Source organism: Octopus bimaculoides, chromosome 8 (assembly GCF_001194135.2).
Source record: "Octopus bimaculoides isolate UCB-OBI-ISO-001 chromosome 8, ASM119413v2, whole genome shotgun sequence".
Lineage (NCBI taxonomy): Eukaryota > Metazoa > Mollusca > Cephalopoda > Octopoda > Octopodidae > Octopus > Octopus bimaculoides.
In genome coordinates this window covers 79,037,052-79,056,803 of record NC_068988.1, presented here as the reverse complement: position 1 = coordinate 79,056,803, position 19,752 = coordinate 79,037,052, and the positions used below count along the sequence as shown (strand labels likewise).

Here is a 19,752-nt window from a genome sequence, read left to right as displayed (position 1 = left end):
TATATATATGTAAGCATACATACATGCATGCATGCATACATACATACATACATACATACATACATACATACATACATACATACATACATACATACATACATAGAACTAAGTGTTCTTCCATTTTGTAAGAGTTAGAGTGCCCAAGTGAGTAAGTAATGGCTCCGGCAATATATATCTTCAAGCGTGACGTTTGTATAAGTATAAATGAATGTATGTGTATGTTTATTTCTTCATTTATATATATACGACATAGTTAACTATATGTGACAAATTAATGAATGCCTAACAAAGGAATATATTATCAAACATTCCAAGCAGAAAGAAGAGAAAAAGTTGTTTGAACAGAAATAAAACGTATACGATCTGGATTTAATAAATAAAAAGGAAGTAAAACTTAACAAATTTAAGGTTGATAACAGATCCTAAGGCCACTCTGACTCTAGTGAATAGAGTTTTGTGAATGTTTGAATTCCACAGGTGCCTGATAACATTAAATCATGCTTTCATTAACATTCAGATTGGATTAAACTTTGTGTGGAAGATTCTTGCGTGTCTCTCGGTAGAAACAATGCTGATACATCGAAAGCATATCATTTCAGTAACAATTAATCGATATTGATGATTTACTAATATATGCATATTGATAAACATATCCAAATGAAAATAATTCATAAAGACCGGGCAGCGTTTAACGTGTTTCGAGAATAATTTTACGTACAGATATAATCCTGCTCTCATATATTTTTGCAGGTGTGTATATATGTTTAACTTCGAGTAAGATGATCTTGAAACCTCATGAACTTTATGGGAAATTATGAAGATTCATTGAATAAATTTGTTTCACTTTTGAAATAGATTTACTAACCGTAAAGATATCCGTATATTTCCTCAAATGTTCGACAAACTCAATTCCTACTCTTGAGATTAACGTGTAAGCAGTAAGTATACAACATAAACTTGCACCCTTGATGCAAATTCCGTTCCCCAAACCCCGTGACATGATGTGAAAAGGACCTTTGAATTACAAGCGCAATCCATAAAGAAAAGGAGAGAAGAATTACTCTCAGTACTTGACTGGAACTTTATTTATCGACTCTGAAAGGATGATAGAAAAAGTTGGATACGGCATAAATCAGAGCGTAAAGAGCAGAAACAAATAACGAAAGGCATCCTTTTCGTTGCTCTAACAATTCACCAATTGGAAGTCAATGAGGAGTTTTATGTTCTTTGTTTAGACCCAACAGGGATCAACTCAGCCTGTTAGCTTTCCAGATCAATACATTCCTGTATCGAATCCGTTGTAGTTTTGATTTGATCAAGTGATATTGGTGTTCGCCGGTTTCTTCAAAAGATCATTACCGTAAACGAATCTTTCTGGTGCTGATTACTCTTTAAATGAAATGGTGAGTGTGAACCTCACGTACACAGTAATCTTGTGAGGAGCAGCAACACTAAAGTATAAAGAAGCAAAACTACACAATTTCTAAATAAACGGAATATTCAGCACATCCATCAAATAACCCCCATCTCACTGGGAATGAATTTCACTTCTATATATAACGACGCTTGGACGTAAGATGACTGGATAGATAAGAGATAGAAAAACTAGATCCAGAATTTAAATCAGCTGCAAGAGTTTGAAGGCTCCATTGTAAATACCTTAGTTTTCCTAGCAGTCAACAACACAGCAGATCCTTTGAAATCAACACTGGGGTCAGACAAGTGTTGTATCTATGATGAGATATACACAAAGTACTTCATCTCAAGAAAAAGGAGCGAAACGCAATTTTCTTTAAGTCTGCTATAAACGTAAACAGCATTAACAATTTTACATGTTCGCCCAGGGCCTACTCTTGCATCCACTTTCAAAATAATGCGAAACAGTTTCATGGTGCAAATATTTTACTTTCACTTTTGTAGAAATCTGTTGTAGTTTGTGTAAGTTTGCACTTTTGTATCTTACTGCATAACTATACCACGTTTCATTAGAAATTACAAGAAACAATCTACATCGTTACTACTTAAAATGGACGGCTCAGAGAGCATTCATTGAAAAAGGCCCCAACGTTTTGTGAGAAACCTTTTGAATTTTAGCATATACTCGATAAAAATGTTGTAAAAGTTTAGGAACTGAAGAGATTCAGATGAATTTGTGAGGAAAATAGTGATGCAGTTTCACGATACATGTTGAAAATGATGCGCGGTGACGCATACGTCAGGTATTGAAGTGATCGCAGAGTAATGCGAGATAAAGTGTTTAGCTCAAGAAGGCAACGCAACACCTGGTCCAGGGATCGTTAGTACAACACCCTAACTACGTGGGTTAATACACCTAAATTCGTTAGTATTGGCTGGGTATATAATATTGAATTTACAGCACGTTGAAGCAACTTACATCTGTCATTTTTTGGTAGTATACTATATGTATTCACACACAAACACACACGCACTCATACACACACACACAGAGAGAGAGAGAGAGAGGTACCCAATCCAATATTAGCTGTAGATCGAACCCAGGGATGGTTCCAAGTGTAGCAAATGTATAAAGAACACAAATAGGGATCGAAATTCACAACTGTTTCGGGATCATTTTCTTGCTATATTCTTCGATTATATCATGACAAAACTCCGACATTTTTTGGTGAATTTTAAACATATTAACAAATAAGTCAGAAACAAAAGTGATTAGTTGACCACCAATCATGATGGAACAAATGAAATTTTGAGAAAGCTCAAGAGAATTTATTGGGGAAGTTGCTATGTTACTTATAGCTTTGGCCGGTTGTTAAGAATCATGTATGGTCGCATAAAATAAATTAAAAATAAAGAAAAAGCAATGTCTATCCGAGAAGGTCATACAGGTAAGACACCATATTAAAGGGTTAAAGGGGCACAGACTGTCACCACTCTTCCTAGAAAACATACTTATATACATATCACATATTTTGATATATTGACAAACATATATCTATACACACCCTGACATAGACGTACATACATAGATACATACATACATACATACATACATACATACATACATACATACATACATATATAGGTATGTGTGAATGTAAATTTAAATTCATAAAACATGATTTCAGCAGTTTTTTTTTAACATAAATAAAAAAATAAAATAGATTCGAATGCTTTTTCTTCTATAATTTTTTCTATAATCTTTTCTCTGTAATTATTGGAATAAAATTGAACCGAAGGTATTCACCCCTATCCAAACTTCCTTCTTATTTTCTTCCAATAGAAAATCTAATGTGAAGTAGTGGAATATAAAATCAAATGATGTATAGAGTTTTTAGCTCCATAACTTTCCTACTGAATTAAAATGCCGTTATAGTCTATTTTTACCTTATTCTTTGTGACTTTTTCCAAATTGTTCAAGCAATATATTTATAGTATGGCAATTACCTGTCTAAGGGTTCCCTTGTGGATTATAGTTTTAATCAACTGGTAAGAAGGTTACTTCATCTAGTGTGGACACAACTTTTGGAATAAAAATATACCTATGAGTAACGTGGAGATGAATGGCTGTTCATGTCTCTTTGTTGGAATAGATAAATTGACTGTCAGTAACGTAGTGTTAAAATGAATTTGATATACTCCTGTTCAGTATAGTCTTAAATATAACACTCGATGCGGAGGCTGCACAGAATCGTACTACTTTATACAATTAATAACCAGATCTCGCAGGAAAGGGCATACTGGATAATAGTTTGAACGTTACACAATTTTAAAGAAAAAAAGGGCACAGTTATGGTTTGGTTAGGGATATAACTCCCTTATAATGGGGAAATAGGAGAGAAGTCTTGGAGCCAACGATAATGTTTCTATGCAGTCGATCTATATGCCAGAAGCAGCAGCCAAATTTCCCTTAAATCAAATTCTGCTATATTAAATAAAGACATACACTATAGATACACACGCGTGCATTTGTGCACAGATACAAAAAGTAGCATGGGCAAAATGCATTTAATCTCCTCAATCAAAACTGACCTGGAACTAAACGACAACAATTCATAGTTATCCGTGTCGAAAATAAATCTTATCTCAGACTGACGCTCCCAATATTTTTCCAACGTTAATTTCCCTTCAGGAACACACTAGTATCGCCCTTTAGTGTAATGTTAATAATCGATATTATATTTCATTGTTGACTGGAAGACAACACTTCTACGATATATTCCCGACTGTAAAGTCTGTATAGATACAATACACAAGACGAGTTCAGTTTGTGACATATCTATTAAATATTATAATTCAATAAAATATGTCATGGCTTCATTTAGCCTTTAATATATCGATGTAATAATGCATATTTCCAAATGTATATAAATTCACTTGGAAGTGTAGATGAACAGTGACGTGAGACAGCAAATTATTCAAAAGACAGTCAACAATAAATTTGACAGAACGAAGAAAACATTCTTTTTCAGCATATACATAGTAATGCACGCACGCACGCATGCACACGCACGCACGCATGGACACGCACACACGCAACCACACACGCACGCACACACAGACACAGATACAGACACAGACACACAGAGACACATACAGACACACACACACACACACACACACACACACACACACACACACATACATACACACACACACACATACACAAAGGCACACAGAGACTAAAACATTAGCTACAAATATGTGTTATAAACTAACCACAAGCAAAAAACAAATCCAGTTTCCAGGTTCTTAATTTTCCATCAAATATACCTGTTTAAAATATTTGGATATACGCCTGTAATCATTCGTGCATTATATATCCCACACACGCACGCACACGTGCACACACACACGCGCACACACACATACACACACGCAGAGGTGTACATATGAACAGAATGAGAGCAAAAGAACAAGAGAGAAGGAACAAAGAGAAAGAAAGAGATACTATGGTTGCTTAAATTAAACATTCTACTTCTTGAAGTACTCAGTACTTTATTTTGTATTTGCATACCTCTTTCATATGAACACACACAGATACACACAAACACTGACAAACACACAAATACACGCAACACAATCGCAAACACACAGACACACATAAACACACAAACACACATAGGCACACAGACACACATGTATTAACATGTGTCAGTGCGTAGTATATATAAATATGTTGAATAAGTATATAAACTGGTTGTACTTACAGGAATGCAAACATTCTATAATTGTTGTGGCATCGATGTAATATCCACCACATAGTATGCACGTTAGATGGGGATTTATCTCAGAGATTTTAAGCCGGCCAGAGCGGTACATTTCCACAACTGCAAACAAGAAGAAAAAAACAAATATTACATATTTCAATGAAAAAAGGCAGTAAAACATACAGATAAATAAGGCTTCCTTTGGCTAAAATTTTGCAGTAAGTCCAATAAAGCCAATGAAATGTATTCAATAACAGGGTAAAACAGATGGAAAACTCGACCTCCACGAGGATTGAAATACAGGTTTCCATAAAAGCTATCGTTTCTACAAGTGAGCCTATATTAATGTCCAACCTGGAAATGTAAGAAACGGTTAAAGCCCTGCTGGTGAGAAGGATGGTAAAGAAATCAAATTAATGTCTCGTTAGAATAAGAAGAGCGTGCGAATGATAATAATCAGAGAAATGTATTAAAAGGAATAGCGTGTGACTAAAGCGGTGTAGTTAGGATGCCAGTATGCGTGGGCAGACTTAGAGAGAACTGAACAAAGATATCTAAGAGACATTTTTACAATGCGCGGAGACAGTCAGATTCTGCAATTCCTATAGAAATCAGTGCCTGGTGTGTTTCTCCAAGAGATTCTCCAAGACTGCAAAAGAAGTTATCGCTGGATAAAGATCACATTAATTGGCCTATCAAAGTGTATATATATCAAATGTGACACATAGATGGCCATTTTAATTTGATACTACCTCAATTACATGTAACGCTTTTATTGTGTCTGTCGACAACTCGCAAGGTCGGTGGATGTTATTCACTGTTTTCCATAAATCGGAAGCGAAAGATCTCGAATAGGCACCAGGTTTTTAAACACTACAGTGGGATGACATGACTGTTTATATATATACGGAAAGATTCTCGTCGGTAAGGTTTATAAGTGGAGGAGTTTAGGTCTAAGGAAACATCATCTAAAATTCAACGTTAGGCAGATTAGTAGCGACTGTGATTTTAAGGCCTAATTGACTGAAGGTAGAGGTAAGTTGTTTCCTAAATCTATCTAGGGTGTGACCATGTCAACCATGGGAAATACCCAATTCCTCGTCTCGTTATAGACCAACGTGGTGAGATGGGTGCTTTGATCTCAATGTGTTTAATACAAAGAGACCCACAAGATCGCAGATGTCAGCACCATCGTACGATCCCATTGAAACATTGAACAATTCATCATTATCGGACTTTTTTTTACTCATGCTAATCCATTACTGAACTGTAGCGCTTTCTTCGCTTGCAGGATAAAGTTCAGGCCCATGGGGTCTATATCAACATGGACTTAGCAAATTCAATGGCTTTATCAAGTAACAATCGCGATATGAAGGGAAAAAATATATAATGTTGAACTGAGTAAATCTAGCACTATGCTTATGTTCTTGAACCAATCTATTACAATAAAACTGTTATTCCATTGTAGTAGATTAAAAAATACTAAGAAACATTAATAATAAAATTAGAAAGACAACTAGGCTGGGGTTTGAAGTCGAACATCACAGCACACACAATAAAGTGCAAAATAGTCGAAATTTCCACACCATATGTTAACGGATAAAAAAAATGTAAGCTTTGCCTAGCCGAAAGAACTCAGATTTTATTCAGATCTAAGAACTCTAATATAATGCTGAATTCTAGATCGGAAGATTTCAGCGGTTGTAAGCATATGACAAAGTTCCTGTTGACGAAATGGAAAGTGTCAGCCTCTCCAGATTAAACAGTTTACCGCAGACTCGAGGCCACTATCTTTTCAGCTTTATATTTTACAGTCTAAGGGGAAATAACTCCAATCACTCCACTAGCGTCTTTCTGTTTTCTTTTTCGTTTTTCGGTTTTTCAACCGTCCACCTTTCATATCTACTTCTTTCTCGGTTTTTCTCGCGCTTTCTCTCATCTCGTCGTCCTATTTTAGCCTATTTTACCACGTGGACAGTACCTGAAGATTGAGCTGAGAGACCAGAGCTGTTGAAATATACTACCTAGCGTGCTTTCATCGCATGAAACTACTAGTAGCACATAAATATATATATGTGTTTATTATATGTACATAAACGTAGAACAGTGGTATTTAACCTAAGGTAAGCATTTCGTAAGACACTTTGTCCGGTAAAATCTTAATGCGTGTTCATAATTCTGCCAGCAGATACTTAGACACTGGTGTCTAGACCTTATTTGGTTTCCTCAGTAACTAACATTTCTGAACATTCTGTACGAAGTCGAAATCTACCTTCTAATATAGAAATCAGAAAACGAAACGTTCACTGATTTATGCAGAAACTGATGCATGCATACATACATACATACATATATACATACATACATACATACATACATACACACATATATATGCGTGTATATACATATACATTTACACTTATCTGTCTATAGCGAGAAATTTCTCCATCACAAATTATAGTGAATGGCCATTCTTATAGGTTCGAATTTGCCTCAAGTACTATTACTGCTCAATTCAGGACATGCAATGCTTGCCACAGTCCATATCAGATGTTATAACTTGAAAGCTTTCTGAAGTCCTGATTAAAGACCATGGCCAATTAACTATATTGATGTCTTTGTGGCAGAGACACACGAAGTGAAATTGAGCATCTACCAAAGGTAATGGGAAACAGAAGTTCCTGACACAGCATTGTGGAATCTCATCCTGTTTATGGCTACTTGAAAAAATGTACATGCACGTGACTTGCCTCATTTGCTACTCTCAGATTCTTGACAGAGAGATATGGAAGCTGAAGTGATAGAATACGTATCTTGGCTTGGCGGAGCACATTCATTTCGAAGATGGACCAGAGCTGAGTTCTTCCAGGAACATTGAATAATGGACAGGCAGAAAAAAAGACGAAGAGAAAGATGTAAACCTGTGCAGGCCAAGTATTTTATTTATTGACGATAAAAGGAGGAAAGGCAAAGTTAACTTCGGTGGGATTTGATCTCAGAGAACCGAGAGCCGGAACATTTACGTCAAAGCAATCTATTCGGATCTAAGGATCAGACGCTTAATGTATAAATATCCGCAGACATACAGTCTCTCACATACATAGTCATAGGTGTGAGTGCGTGCGTCCATGTGAGTGTGCGTCTGCGCATGTGTGCGTGCGTGCGCGCGCGTATAAATATTTGAGATATTTTAGACCTCAGAGGAATTTTAAAGAATATAAATATCCACGCTATACGTTCAATGTATCAAAACAAAAATAGTGGGTGAAGGAAACTCTTGACGAATCCCTTTCACATTTTGTCATTTGAAGTAATGTAACACGAGATTCTTCACTCCCCCCAGCTCTACTGAAAGTATCATATATTCTAAATGAAATTATATACAACTCAGCGTAAATCAGAACTGAAACAAACGTAAATGAAACTTTGTCAGTGTCGTAACAGAATTCAATGAAAATATCGGTTCAAAATTTTGGCACAAGACCAGCAATTTCGAGGTGGGGGTAGAGGGAAACCGATAACAACGACCCCAATACTCAGATGGTATTTATTTTACTGATCCCAATATGGTGAGAGCCAAAGTCGTATTCGGCAGAATTTGAACTCAGAACGTGAAAACAAACGAAATGCTGCTATGCATTGTGCACAGCGTCACCTTAAATTCTATTAAAATATTGAAATAATGATTAGGTAATCAGTATAAGATGCTTGGCACACACATACGCATGCATGCACACACACACACACACACACACACGCAAACACACACACAAACACGCACACACAAATACACACATACACAAACACACACTGGGGAAGGAAAATTATATCCATGTAGTGCATTAAATGCAATTTCAATGCCATTAACATTTGAACACAGAATATAGAAGGAATATAGCAAGATAAATCACTAAATCACTGTATTTTAGGATTTAATCGCAATATATAAAAATTATTCTGATGCAAACGCTTTTCTTTAAAACGTATTTCGAAATTAAACAGATTTGTTGTGAAGAAATCTTATTAAAAGTTAACATTCATTTTCGCATTTCCTTCTTGGTTATAATGCAATATTTCTTTGAAATATGGAAAGTAAAAAATAAATGAAAAACATTTGAAGACCACTAGCTAATTATGAATGAAACCCACTGACAATATCCATTCTTGTCAGCTTCCTCAGAAACAGCATCTGTCAGTCATGCGGCATCCAATCTTATTACTAATGGTATGGGTGACAAGATGGGACAGCAACTTTCGTAACAGTCAGCAACATTAAGCAGGAACCTGGTGAAAATTTCACGTTATACTCTAAAAATTTCAAGAAGCATTAAAACGAACGAACACTAATTTCCACATCTGACATAATCTAAAACTATAAATAGGTAAAATGAAAGTCCAGATCTAAGGCCAAAATTGTTGGTCTGTGCGCGCAAGATTATAGTGACGGTGTGAAGGTAATGAGTTTATACAAGTTTATATTCAGTGGGTGGGTCAGAAGTGGAGTATATCCACATGTACTGACAGTTATATATAAAAAAAGATCTAACTTTCTGATTGAGGTTCATAATTATCAACGTCAATGAAGACTGAATCTGGATTAACATGTGCTGAACGTCTAGCAATAACTATTATTGGTTCCATCACGGCTTACCTGAAACTGTTCTCCAATCTAGTAGGGATTAAAACTACCGATTCGTTTTGTTTCTCATACCATGAGAAAATTAAATCTTTTCTGCTACAAGCACAAGGCCAGAATTAACTTCCTTTCTCTTTTGTTTCGTGGGTGAGGTCGAATTACATTCACCTCATTGATCAACTGGTACTTATTTTGTCGACTCCGAAAGGATGAAAGGTAAACTCGATTTCGGTGGCATTTGAACTCCGAATGTACAGACGTAAGACATGCCGCTTAGCATTTTGTCCGGCTCACCGCTTTAGAGAAACTTAATAAGAAGAGTTATTAAAGTTTATTGCAAAGTATATAGAGAAGGTGCTAAATGAATTACTTGGTTTAATTAGTCATAATATGAACCAGCATGGTGGTCTTTGAGTGGACATTCCATCACACTTTACCATTTAAAAAAACAGAAAAGAGAATAAAAAATGGTAGTCTCAATTATTCTATGTCACAAAATAAGATATAAATGTCACGGTGAAGAAACATTTGACTGCATGTTTACTAGATCAGAATTTTATTGCGGCAAAGCAACAACAACAACAAAAACAAAGACGACGACTTTAAATATTTAACTTTTTATTTTTTATTATATTTGAAATGAATGCAATCATTAAATTTCTGTTTTGAGTTTATAGTTAATTAATTCATCAATTTAACTAGAGCAAACACAATTTAAGAATTGACATTCTAAAAATTGACAGCTTCGATTAAAACTGATAAAGGGAAAATAGAAATATAAAACGAAAATAAAGAAAACTTGTGAAATTAGGAGTTTATTTAGTTTCATATGTTATCTAGTATATATTTATTTATTTATTTAAGCCCCAGGTTCTCCTAATTAAGCAGATAAAAGTATTTCAGCCACCGCGATACCAACTGTACGATTATCTCCCACAGCGTTATCTAATGTCTTTTTGAACTTTTAAGACAAAACAATGTGACCAAAGGTAGATTTAGCAGCTATTTCTAGCATGTTGAATGATCATGTAGAACTTCCTACGGAGCACACAGTAATTTAATTGTTTAACAGCAGATCAGAGAAAAATCGAGCAGATTTATGATTAAAGGGATTATTTTATATATCACGAAGATTACACCAGGTCTTTCCTTTTATAAGACGATGACGTGTGCTTTGATGGAATTCTGAATGTAATTTCTAAAAAAAGAACTAAAGAGAATCAGATTTGTAAATGTGTAGCAGTGAACTAAATGCTTTAAATTTACTTTTCATTCATCCTAGAACGATTTTAAGAAATACCAGTAGTAGACTGGGAGGCTGATCTATTCTATTCAAGTTTTCCTGTCATAATTAACCTTTGCGTGTTCAGGTCTCTGAAAAATACATTCGACACAGATTTGAAAGGCTATGTCTCTAATTGACAAGCAAAATGTTTCTTTATCTTATATATTTATTGCCAAGGTAATATCTGTTAACATCAGGGTTACAAATTACAAACACTATTTGCTTACAAATAAACAGAGAAAGAATTCAGTATTGATACACGTATATTTTATCTCATATTCAACATTGCATTCGAATCACGTGACGTGCTTGGAGGCGCCATCTCACTGACATATATCGCACTTATTTACAAATGGTAAAATTGATCTTGATGTAGCTTCTTGACACAAACAGATACACACGCTTGCTTGGGACACACAGAGCACAGAAGCAAACACTCCCATCTATCACCATCACAGTCGAGAAAAGATCTAATTACTAAAAGTAAACAGTACAATCGCAAAAACAATTAAAAGAATTTAAAATAAATACACGCACATACACGTGTGTGTGTGTGTGTGTGTGTGTATGAGCATGTGCGTGCGTGCGAGTGTGTGTGTGTTTGTGTGTGTGCGTGCGCTCGCGCGCGTGTATGTTTATGATGTTTGTATTTTATATAGTTACAACTTGTTTACAATGTCAGTTGCATACGATGGCTCTTGGCTTCAGAAATTTTGATATATCGATGAGGAATTCCTTTAAAATATAGGATGAAATTATTTGACTTCATAAAGCAAGTAATGGCTTGGTGCTTAAGAAGTTTGGTTGGCAATAATGTAGTTCTGAGTTGAACTACATTATTTGGCACACTGGGGAAGATCAAACCAGAGCTTGTGTGTGAAATTGGATAGACGGGTATCGTACACGTTCTAAGCCGACGTTCTGGTGTCCATAGTGAAGGTCAGGCAGTTGTAAGCAATTAGATCATGCTTCTTGTCTAAGGATATAGCATAAATCTTGCTTTGTCTATGTAAAAAGTCTTGCGTATTACTCTTCGCCTCTCACTGAGCCTCGCCATATTTCTCAAAACATGCTTAAGATTTTTGTTATAAAAACAATATCTGATGCAAAGCGGAATATGTGTTTTATTTGATGGAATAGTTGTGATGTTGAAATTTAATGGTAGATTTATAGAGAAAAGAAAATCCATATATTAAATCAAAAAATAATATATCAACATACGAATTTTGTCTGACTTTCTAAAAGCAAATATACAATAAAAAGCTTTCAATAATGAAAAGATCTGGCGAAAAGTTAAATGCATCACAGGATTATATATATTTTTTATCAAGAAAGAGTTTTCGTATTGTCTAACATTTAAATATATATGAAAAGATGTGGTGTCTAGTATTTTCTTAAACTATGTGTAAAACTTTTTAAATTGTTTTCAAAAGATAGATCTCCGCTTCATGTGTTTCGAGGAAGAATTATGCTACAGCTATATTGAAAGCCTATAGATAGAACTTCATCAACCTGGTGACACATAAAAATTGTTATATACCTTCATTGATCTGCGTGACCCAGTAGTAACATTACAATGAGATATTGTATTCCTACACGATCCCATTCACCGTGCATATAATTAAAAAGTGAATATAATTGAAAAGTGAAGAACATTTAAAAAAGTATCCAGTATTCTATATGTATGAAAACACGAAGGTGATAGAATCGTCCGTTGGTAATGAATGAACTTTGCAGGATAACTATTAGACTTCATTTTGAAAGTGGGGCAGTATTGAAAACTCGACTAAAAGAAAGTAACGATCAGCATATGTTGAATTTGACAGCTGGAAGAAAGAATGTAATAGAACTATTTGTTCCTTTGGTGCATGTATCCTTGACAGTTAAAGAAAAAAAGCTGAAGAACTGTACATCTATCAGGTTTTCGCATCATTCTTGAAAAAGTATGTCAGACTCATAAATCAAGTGATTCTATCCAAACTTATGATTAGAGCCAAAGAGAGAAACATAAATCAAACATATCGAGAATGAACTGCGTTACCTACGTTTATCAGAGAAGTTTAAGGCGTTATATGAAATAGCTTTAAGAATCTTAACAAACAGCGAAGCACATTTCAGAATTTATTTCAAAATTACATCAGATTGGTGAAAAACATGTGGTTTCCCTTGAATGTTACAAGGAGCATAATATGTCCAAGTATTCTTTTCTGTCTTGCCTATCTTGGTCTTTATATTGCCAGCCTACAAAGTGGGCTTTATATGACTACTCAGTTAGCTAGAAATAATTCAAATCACACTAATATTTAAAAAAAAAAAACCTCAAAGAAATAGGAATAAATTACTTTGAGTAAACTTTTTCTTAAAATATAACACATGAAGGTCATGGCCGGAATGCCTTTGGTCAAAGGACTGCAACTATTTTAAATTTGTTTTTGTCATTTTAGATTTAATAATCTTGTTAAAACTGTTCTTTTGTCAATTCCCTGACAACATTAGAAAACTCCGAAACAAACTTAACAAAACACCATTACGTAGCACAATAAATCTAGATTGAATGAGCAAATATAAAATACGCCTTCTACCCAACAAAAAAGAAACAATGAGAATGCAAAAAATAACAGCCAATCAGCACTGGCTTTTATTGAATTTTTGTATTTTAGTCTCTTTACAAACTATACACATATAAACCATATTTTTTAAAAAATCTATTAAATTCTTCCCAAAATGTTATGTTATATTTTCCAGAATTTTAAAAATATGCTTTCGCCATTGTAAAATCTTTCGTAACCCGCCATGATGAGTTCTTCCAGCATTGTCATTATGACACGAATGCTCGAAGTCGTCGTAATCTGACCGTAATGCAAGACTAAGTGTATGATCCCCCTTTGACAGAATTCAGTGACGATGGTTGAATCTCTGCATAACTCTTAAATTATGCCAATAGGTGTATTGAGATTGAGACAAAGTGGAAGCAATAATTCACATTAACAGCATGGCCTTTTGCTGAATCACCTATGACCGCTCCAGTTCATAACAATAAAGAAAAATGGGAAAATGTTCTACCAAGTTTCTATGAAAGTAGTTTGGTTACAAGCTACATATAAAAGGATTATTGCAGAACATCTACTGTCTTTAAGATTGCTAATGGAAGAGGTTAATATTGCTAAAGCCCACTACCACATGGTTCTAAGGTAATCGTTGAATCCCACAAAACGTTCGACCCAGCGAATAGTTTGGGCATGAAAGAAATGGAGTGTGAGTGAATCTGGTGGTTGAGATCACTCTAGAAATGAAATAGATAGAGGAGACGCCATTGACTGGGACACATATCAAACAAATAAATTTCTCGGGCGAGAAAACTCGTGCCTGAAAGCAATGTGTGTGAGCAGCATAATAAACAGTTGAGCAAGGGAAGCAATCCTCGAGCATATTGTGTAAACTGGAGATAGCCATGTTGTAATTTCTCTAGAAAGTAATGTACACTGTACTTTGATCGATAGCAAATATTATGTAGTGGAGCTTGAGTGATGTCACTGATCGTCATCAGTGAAATATTTTTTGGCAGAGCTTAAGTTATCCATTTCAAAATATACCTAGTGGCATAACGAAGTCGTCGGTACCTTTGCTGGTGTAAAATACAAGTTGTATCTTGTTTTACCTACAAAATATCGGGGAGGATCGAAGAAAGACAACGCAGAAGAATAAACAAAGAAAAGCCGACACCCCGACATTTAATAGAGTTAATGATTAGATATTTCAAATGGATTTGGAAGAAGTAATCGTGTTCTTAAGACATGTTGCAATAACAAAGCAACTGGTCTTACTGCATTGTGTGACTTTTGACAGAACACTTCAGACTGATGAACATATGGTACCTTCAAATAGCAATATAGAATGGGAACATGAAAGAGAGGGAACAACTAATGTAGACTGCTCTGGCTATCTTAGTAAATCGCGCGGGACACAAAGATGGCTGGGTATGATTCCGGGAGATATAGAATGTAATGAGATTGTAGCAAAATCTACAATGTCCAACCAGTCTGGCAATGAACATAGGAAGGATAACGGACCCGCCAATCGTGAAATGGAGATGAAATGTTTTCCTAGCGATAACGGCAGGGATATGTGAGATGAGAGTAAAGGGCAAATTCTCATGAATAGTAAAACATAAAAGTTTCAGCCATAGATGAAATTGTTGCAGCTGCTTCCCGAGTAGCTGTATGAATATGGGTAAAGAGACATCTTTACTAGCTGGACCAAAAGTACGTAAACATTTCTTGGTAGTTTTAATGCTGCCTGCCGCCGCAACAGGGAACAGCACTTACGGGAGATGTAGACATTGTTGGGATATCCAGTGGAAAGCTACTGAAGAGAATGTCCCGCAGAGCAAAATGTATATGAAATACATTCACACATATACACGCATATATATATATATATATATATATTTATAGTGAGAATTCACAAAAAAAAAAAGACAAAGACGGGTGATGTAGACAACAAACAGATGTATTAGTTTAACGCTTGGGAAGTCTTTTTTTATATATATATATGCATACACATGTGTGTATATGCACATGAGCGTTTGTGAATATATGTAAATACTTGTATGCATATATTATATATATACACGCTCACACATGCCTAATGTGCATATGTATATACATGTGAGTTTGTGTGTGGTGGGTAGAGGGAAAATAATCAGGAAAATAAAAAAAAGCATTTCGTTCGGCGTTCCTGTAATTCAGTCACCTTCTACTCACTTACAAAATAATAGCAAGAACAACAACAATAATAACAACAATAATGACTTCAAATTTTGGAACAAGGGCAGCAATTTCCTTATTCGGGGTAAGTCGATCACATTGCACCCAGTACTCAACTGGTACTTATTTTATCGACCCCGAGAGGATGAAAGGCAAAACGATTTCGGTTGTACATGAACTCAGAACATAAAGATGGATGAAATACTGCGATGCATTTTGCCTGGTGTGCTAATGACTCTGCCAGTTCTAATAATAATAATAATAATAATAATAATAATAATAATAATAATAATAACAATAATATCCTTTCTAATTTTGAACAAGGTCAGTAAGTTTTAGGAGAAGAGGTTAGTTGATTCTATCGACTCTAGTATTCTCTCTTTCATGGACGGACTAGATGTATTTCTGTTTAAGTGCGTGTGTATATGGATCGCTGAACGAGCACACGTATGGAGAAACACTGAGTGGTAGCGCAGATTGAATCATTAGGTGTTTCATATATATAACCTCTGCTACATGAATTGTGTACGCTTTGTAATCATTTACATCTAACTATACACACGCCCGCGCACACATATACACATGCGTTCTGATTTGTATGTATGTTCATGTGTTAGGTTGTGCTTTTTGTAAGTGTGAATGATATGTTTATATATGTGTATATATGTATAGTATAAATAACTGCGTCGTAGTTAGATTGTATCAAAATGTAACTGATACAATTTAGCTACCACAGGAGGCATGTAAGAAAATAGAGAGAAGATAGCAAGTTTGGAAGTATAAATATCGTGTCGAATGTAGAATATATGTTACTAATTAAAAAGCCGAGACAGCGTGCTTCTGGAGAAATTGTAAATAAATTTACATGCATGCGCTTAATAAACATATATTTAGACTCGCTGTATACGTAATCCCTATGATAGTGACAGTGTTTTCTCTGCAGAACGAACGAGTTTCTCACGCTTTACAAGAAGCCCCGGTGGTGCTTACTTCAGCTGAAATACAATAAATCCACAAATAGAAGAAAATAGTGACTGTGCTGAGAGATCCCTGGGATATGAAATACACTGCCTAAATACCAATCTTGAGAAATTAGGCTTCTCAAAACCAGAAAGGAAAATGCTGATTCGAAGACTATAGATCGAAGCCATCAATGAAACTTCAAAAAATCTGTAAAACTTTTCAGAAGTTTATCCTTTAAGTATATAGAAACATGTTTAGACATGCAACTATATGCATGAGAATACACGCATAAAACAAAGATTGAAAAAAGTATTATAGAGAGATGGAGTAAATAAATAGGGTGTGAGGAAGAGGGAGAGAGAATGAGAGAAAGAGGGAGAGGGAAGGAGAGAGAGAATAGAGAGAAAGACGTGGAGGGAGGGCTAGGGAGAGATTCAGCAATCATCCAGCCAGCTAGACATGGTAGAGAAATTTAGCGAAGCATGGCAAAAAAGAATGAATGAAGAAAAAACATTACGAGTGGAAGAGAGAAGGAAAATGAAGAAAAGGGAACTCTAAGACAGTGAGTGAAGTAGAGAAGTAACTTAATAAAATAACAAACAAATGAGAGTGAATAAATAAAGTGTGTGTGTGTGTGTGTGTGTGTCTGTGTGTGTGTGTACGTGTAGATAGTTAGTTAGTTAGTTAGATAGATAGAGAGATAGATAGAGAGATATAAAAGAAAACAAACAAATCTGCATATATAACATACATACATACATACATACATACATACATACATACTCTTCTGATGTTGAAATTCCAAGGTTAGAAACCGACTCTTTCTCTCTATTGGCAAGAAATCTTGAAATAAACTGAATAATGACATACATACATACATACATACATACATAGAAACATACATACATACATACATACATAAGAATAACATAATGTGTTTCCACCAAAAGTGGTAAAACCGAAATGCATTTCACCACGACTTGCCAAAGATCTGTTCCCCATTAAACTAGGTAGACTCTCAGTCGCATGCTGAGGATTGAGAATAACTGAAAGACAATCTGGAATTATACACTTGGTGGGTCTGCTTGAAATAATTATCTTCATTTCAGGACTCTAACGATAAGTTTTCCCAGAACGACTATTGAAGATCTTTCTTTTTGTACCTATGACTGTCAAGGAAATTCTTATCTAGCAGAACCAGGAAATTTCACCCTCGGTTAGTCTTAATTTTCCGAGAGTCAAGGGAAGCGGTATGAATCGTATTATGTTTCCCGGTCTGTTCTGGGCTTATGAACGTGTGTTGGTGCATGAGATCATATGTTTGAATTCAGCATTTGCTAGAGCCTTAATGTAATAAAGAGTCACCTTATCGAAGATTTCTTTAGAGGAGGTGAGGTATTCTTTCTTGAAGTAATATTGCCTATAAGACTTCTAGATAGAATAGTGGGGTGGCAAGATTGCCTATTTATACCTCTAAATTTCTCATTGGGTTTGTAAATATCGAAATGTAGGTCTAAAGAAGTTTCTAGAAAGTTAACCTTAGTTAAATTATTAGCAACTGTTATATTCAATTACTATGTTATTAAAAACAGCCTTTAGAATTTTTCATATGTTAACTCGAAAATAGCCATTACTGCTACGTAAGTATAAGTCTATTAAAGTATAAAAGCCCATTGAGACGTCTCATATGTCATCAGGTTCATACTATTTGACTCAAGCCGACTCTGGAAGAATAGGATTTCTTACGTGTATGCATAATAATCTCGATATTTTAATCATCGATTCTGACGTATCTACTGGGATGTTAAATGGCGTGGGTCTCAATACCGAATGGTAACATTTTACGATATCGTGATCTCTAGATCTAGTCTTATTCCATTTAGTAACTATTCTACTGTTTGCGTACTATGGAAGTCCAGTTATTCTTTTAAATTTGTTAGTTATACTATACTTTAGTAAACTTTCAGTTTACTAAAGCTGTCTGTTTTGGCAGATTTTATTAGTTTACAAGTGGGTTTATGAGTGAATTAAGGCTTATGAACGTATATTTAGAGATAGACACTTCTCTCTTAACTAAACGTTATGTTCAGTTGTCTATTATGAACCATTTGTTAAGGCATTTGGCTTCTTCATTCACATTGCAATAAATCTTATAGGTCGCCTTTTTTCAATTCCTGTACGAAATGCTATCATGAAACAATGTGCCATATTTGTCCTTTTGTATGCCATATACGAAGATTCGCTTTATTGAATAAGACAAACCTACTTTTAGAATTCTTAAATATTCTAATGCTTTGTTATCTTCATGCGTAACTGCATGTTGGATACTATGTTTAGGGCTCTGCTGTGACATGGGCTAAATCCTTAACTCTTGAAGGCAGGTATTCTGTGTCCATATGTTCTGTGGCTATGAATGTCATCTCAATATCAAAAAGTAAAATTTTCCAACGCATACGTGTAAACAGATTTTCCACTTTTTCCAGCAACATTTTAGATTGTTTTGAAGGCGTGAGTGTTTCAACGAATAGTCGTTGTTATAAAGGTTTCGTGTTGCTACAGATTAAAGCACTCAATACGTGCACTCACGAGTATAGCCTTTTTCTCAAAAAAAAAAAGAAGAAAAAAAATGAAAAGAAAAAAGTTTCCGAAAGTAATCTTAAGGTAAACCTGAAGAGAGCCTGAAGATTAGAGGAGAAAGTGGCTGTCGCTTGGATTAAGCTTAGCTAGATATCTTAGTATCGTATGGCGTTGTCTCAAAGTACCGTATCTAAATCATGGATAGAACGCATTTTATCGTAGATTCGGTCAAATCTATGACATAAAACAAAACAACATCCATGGCAATCAGTACCTGTGTATGTACGTGTTTGTACGTGTATGTGTCTGTATGTGAGTATGTTTATAATTGTATGTGTC

The 19,752-nt window shown here is 35.0% G+C and overlaps 1 protein-coding gene across 1 annotated transcript in view; it reads right to left on the bottom strand.

Moving 5' to 3' along the window:
- Positions 1-19,752, bottom strand: part of LOC106878501 (polycomb complex protein BMI-1) — a 195,947-nt gene that overhangs the window by 143,354 nt on the left and 32,841 nt on the right. The window contains exon 2 of the mRNA XM_052969864.1: positions 5,187-5,306. Coding sequence (XP_052825824.1) covers positions 5,187-5,298 — 112 coding nt within the window. The 5' untranslated portion in view covers positions 5,299-5,306. The remainder of the gene's footprint in view (positions 1-5,186; positions 5,307-19,752) is intronic.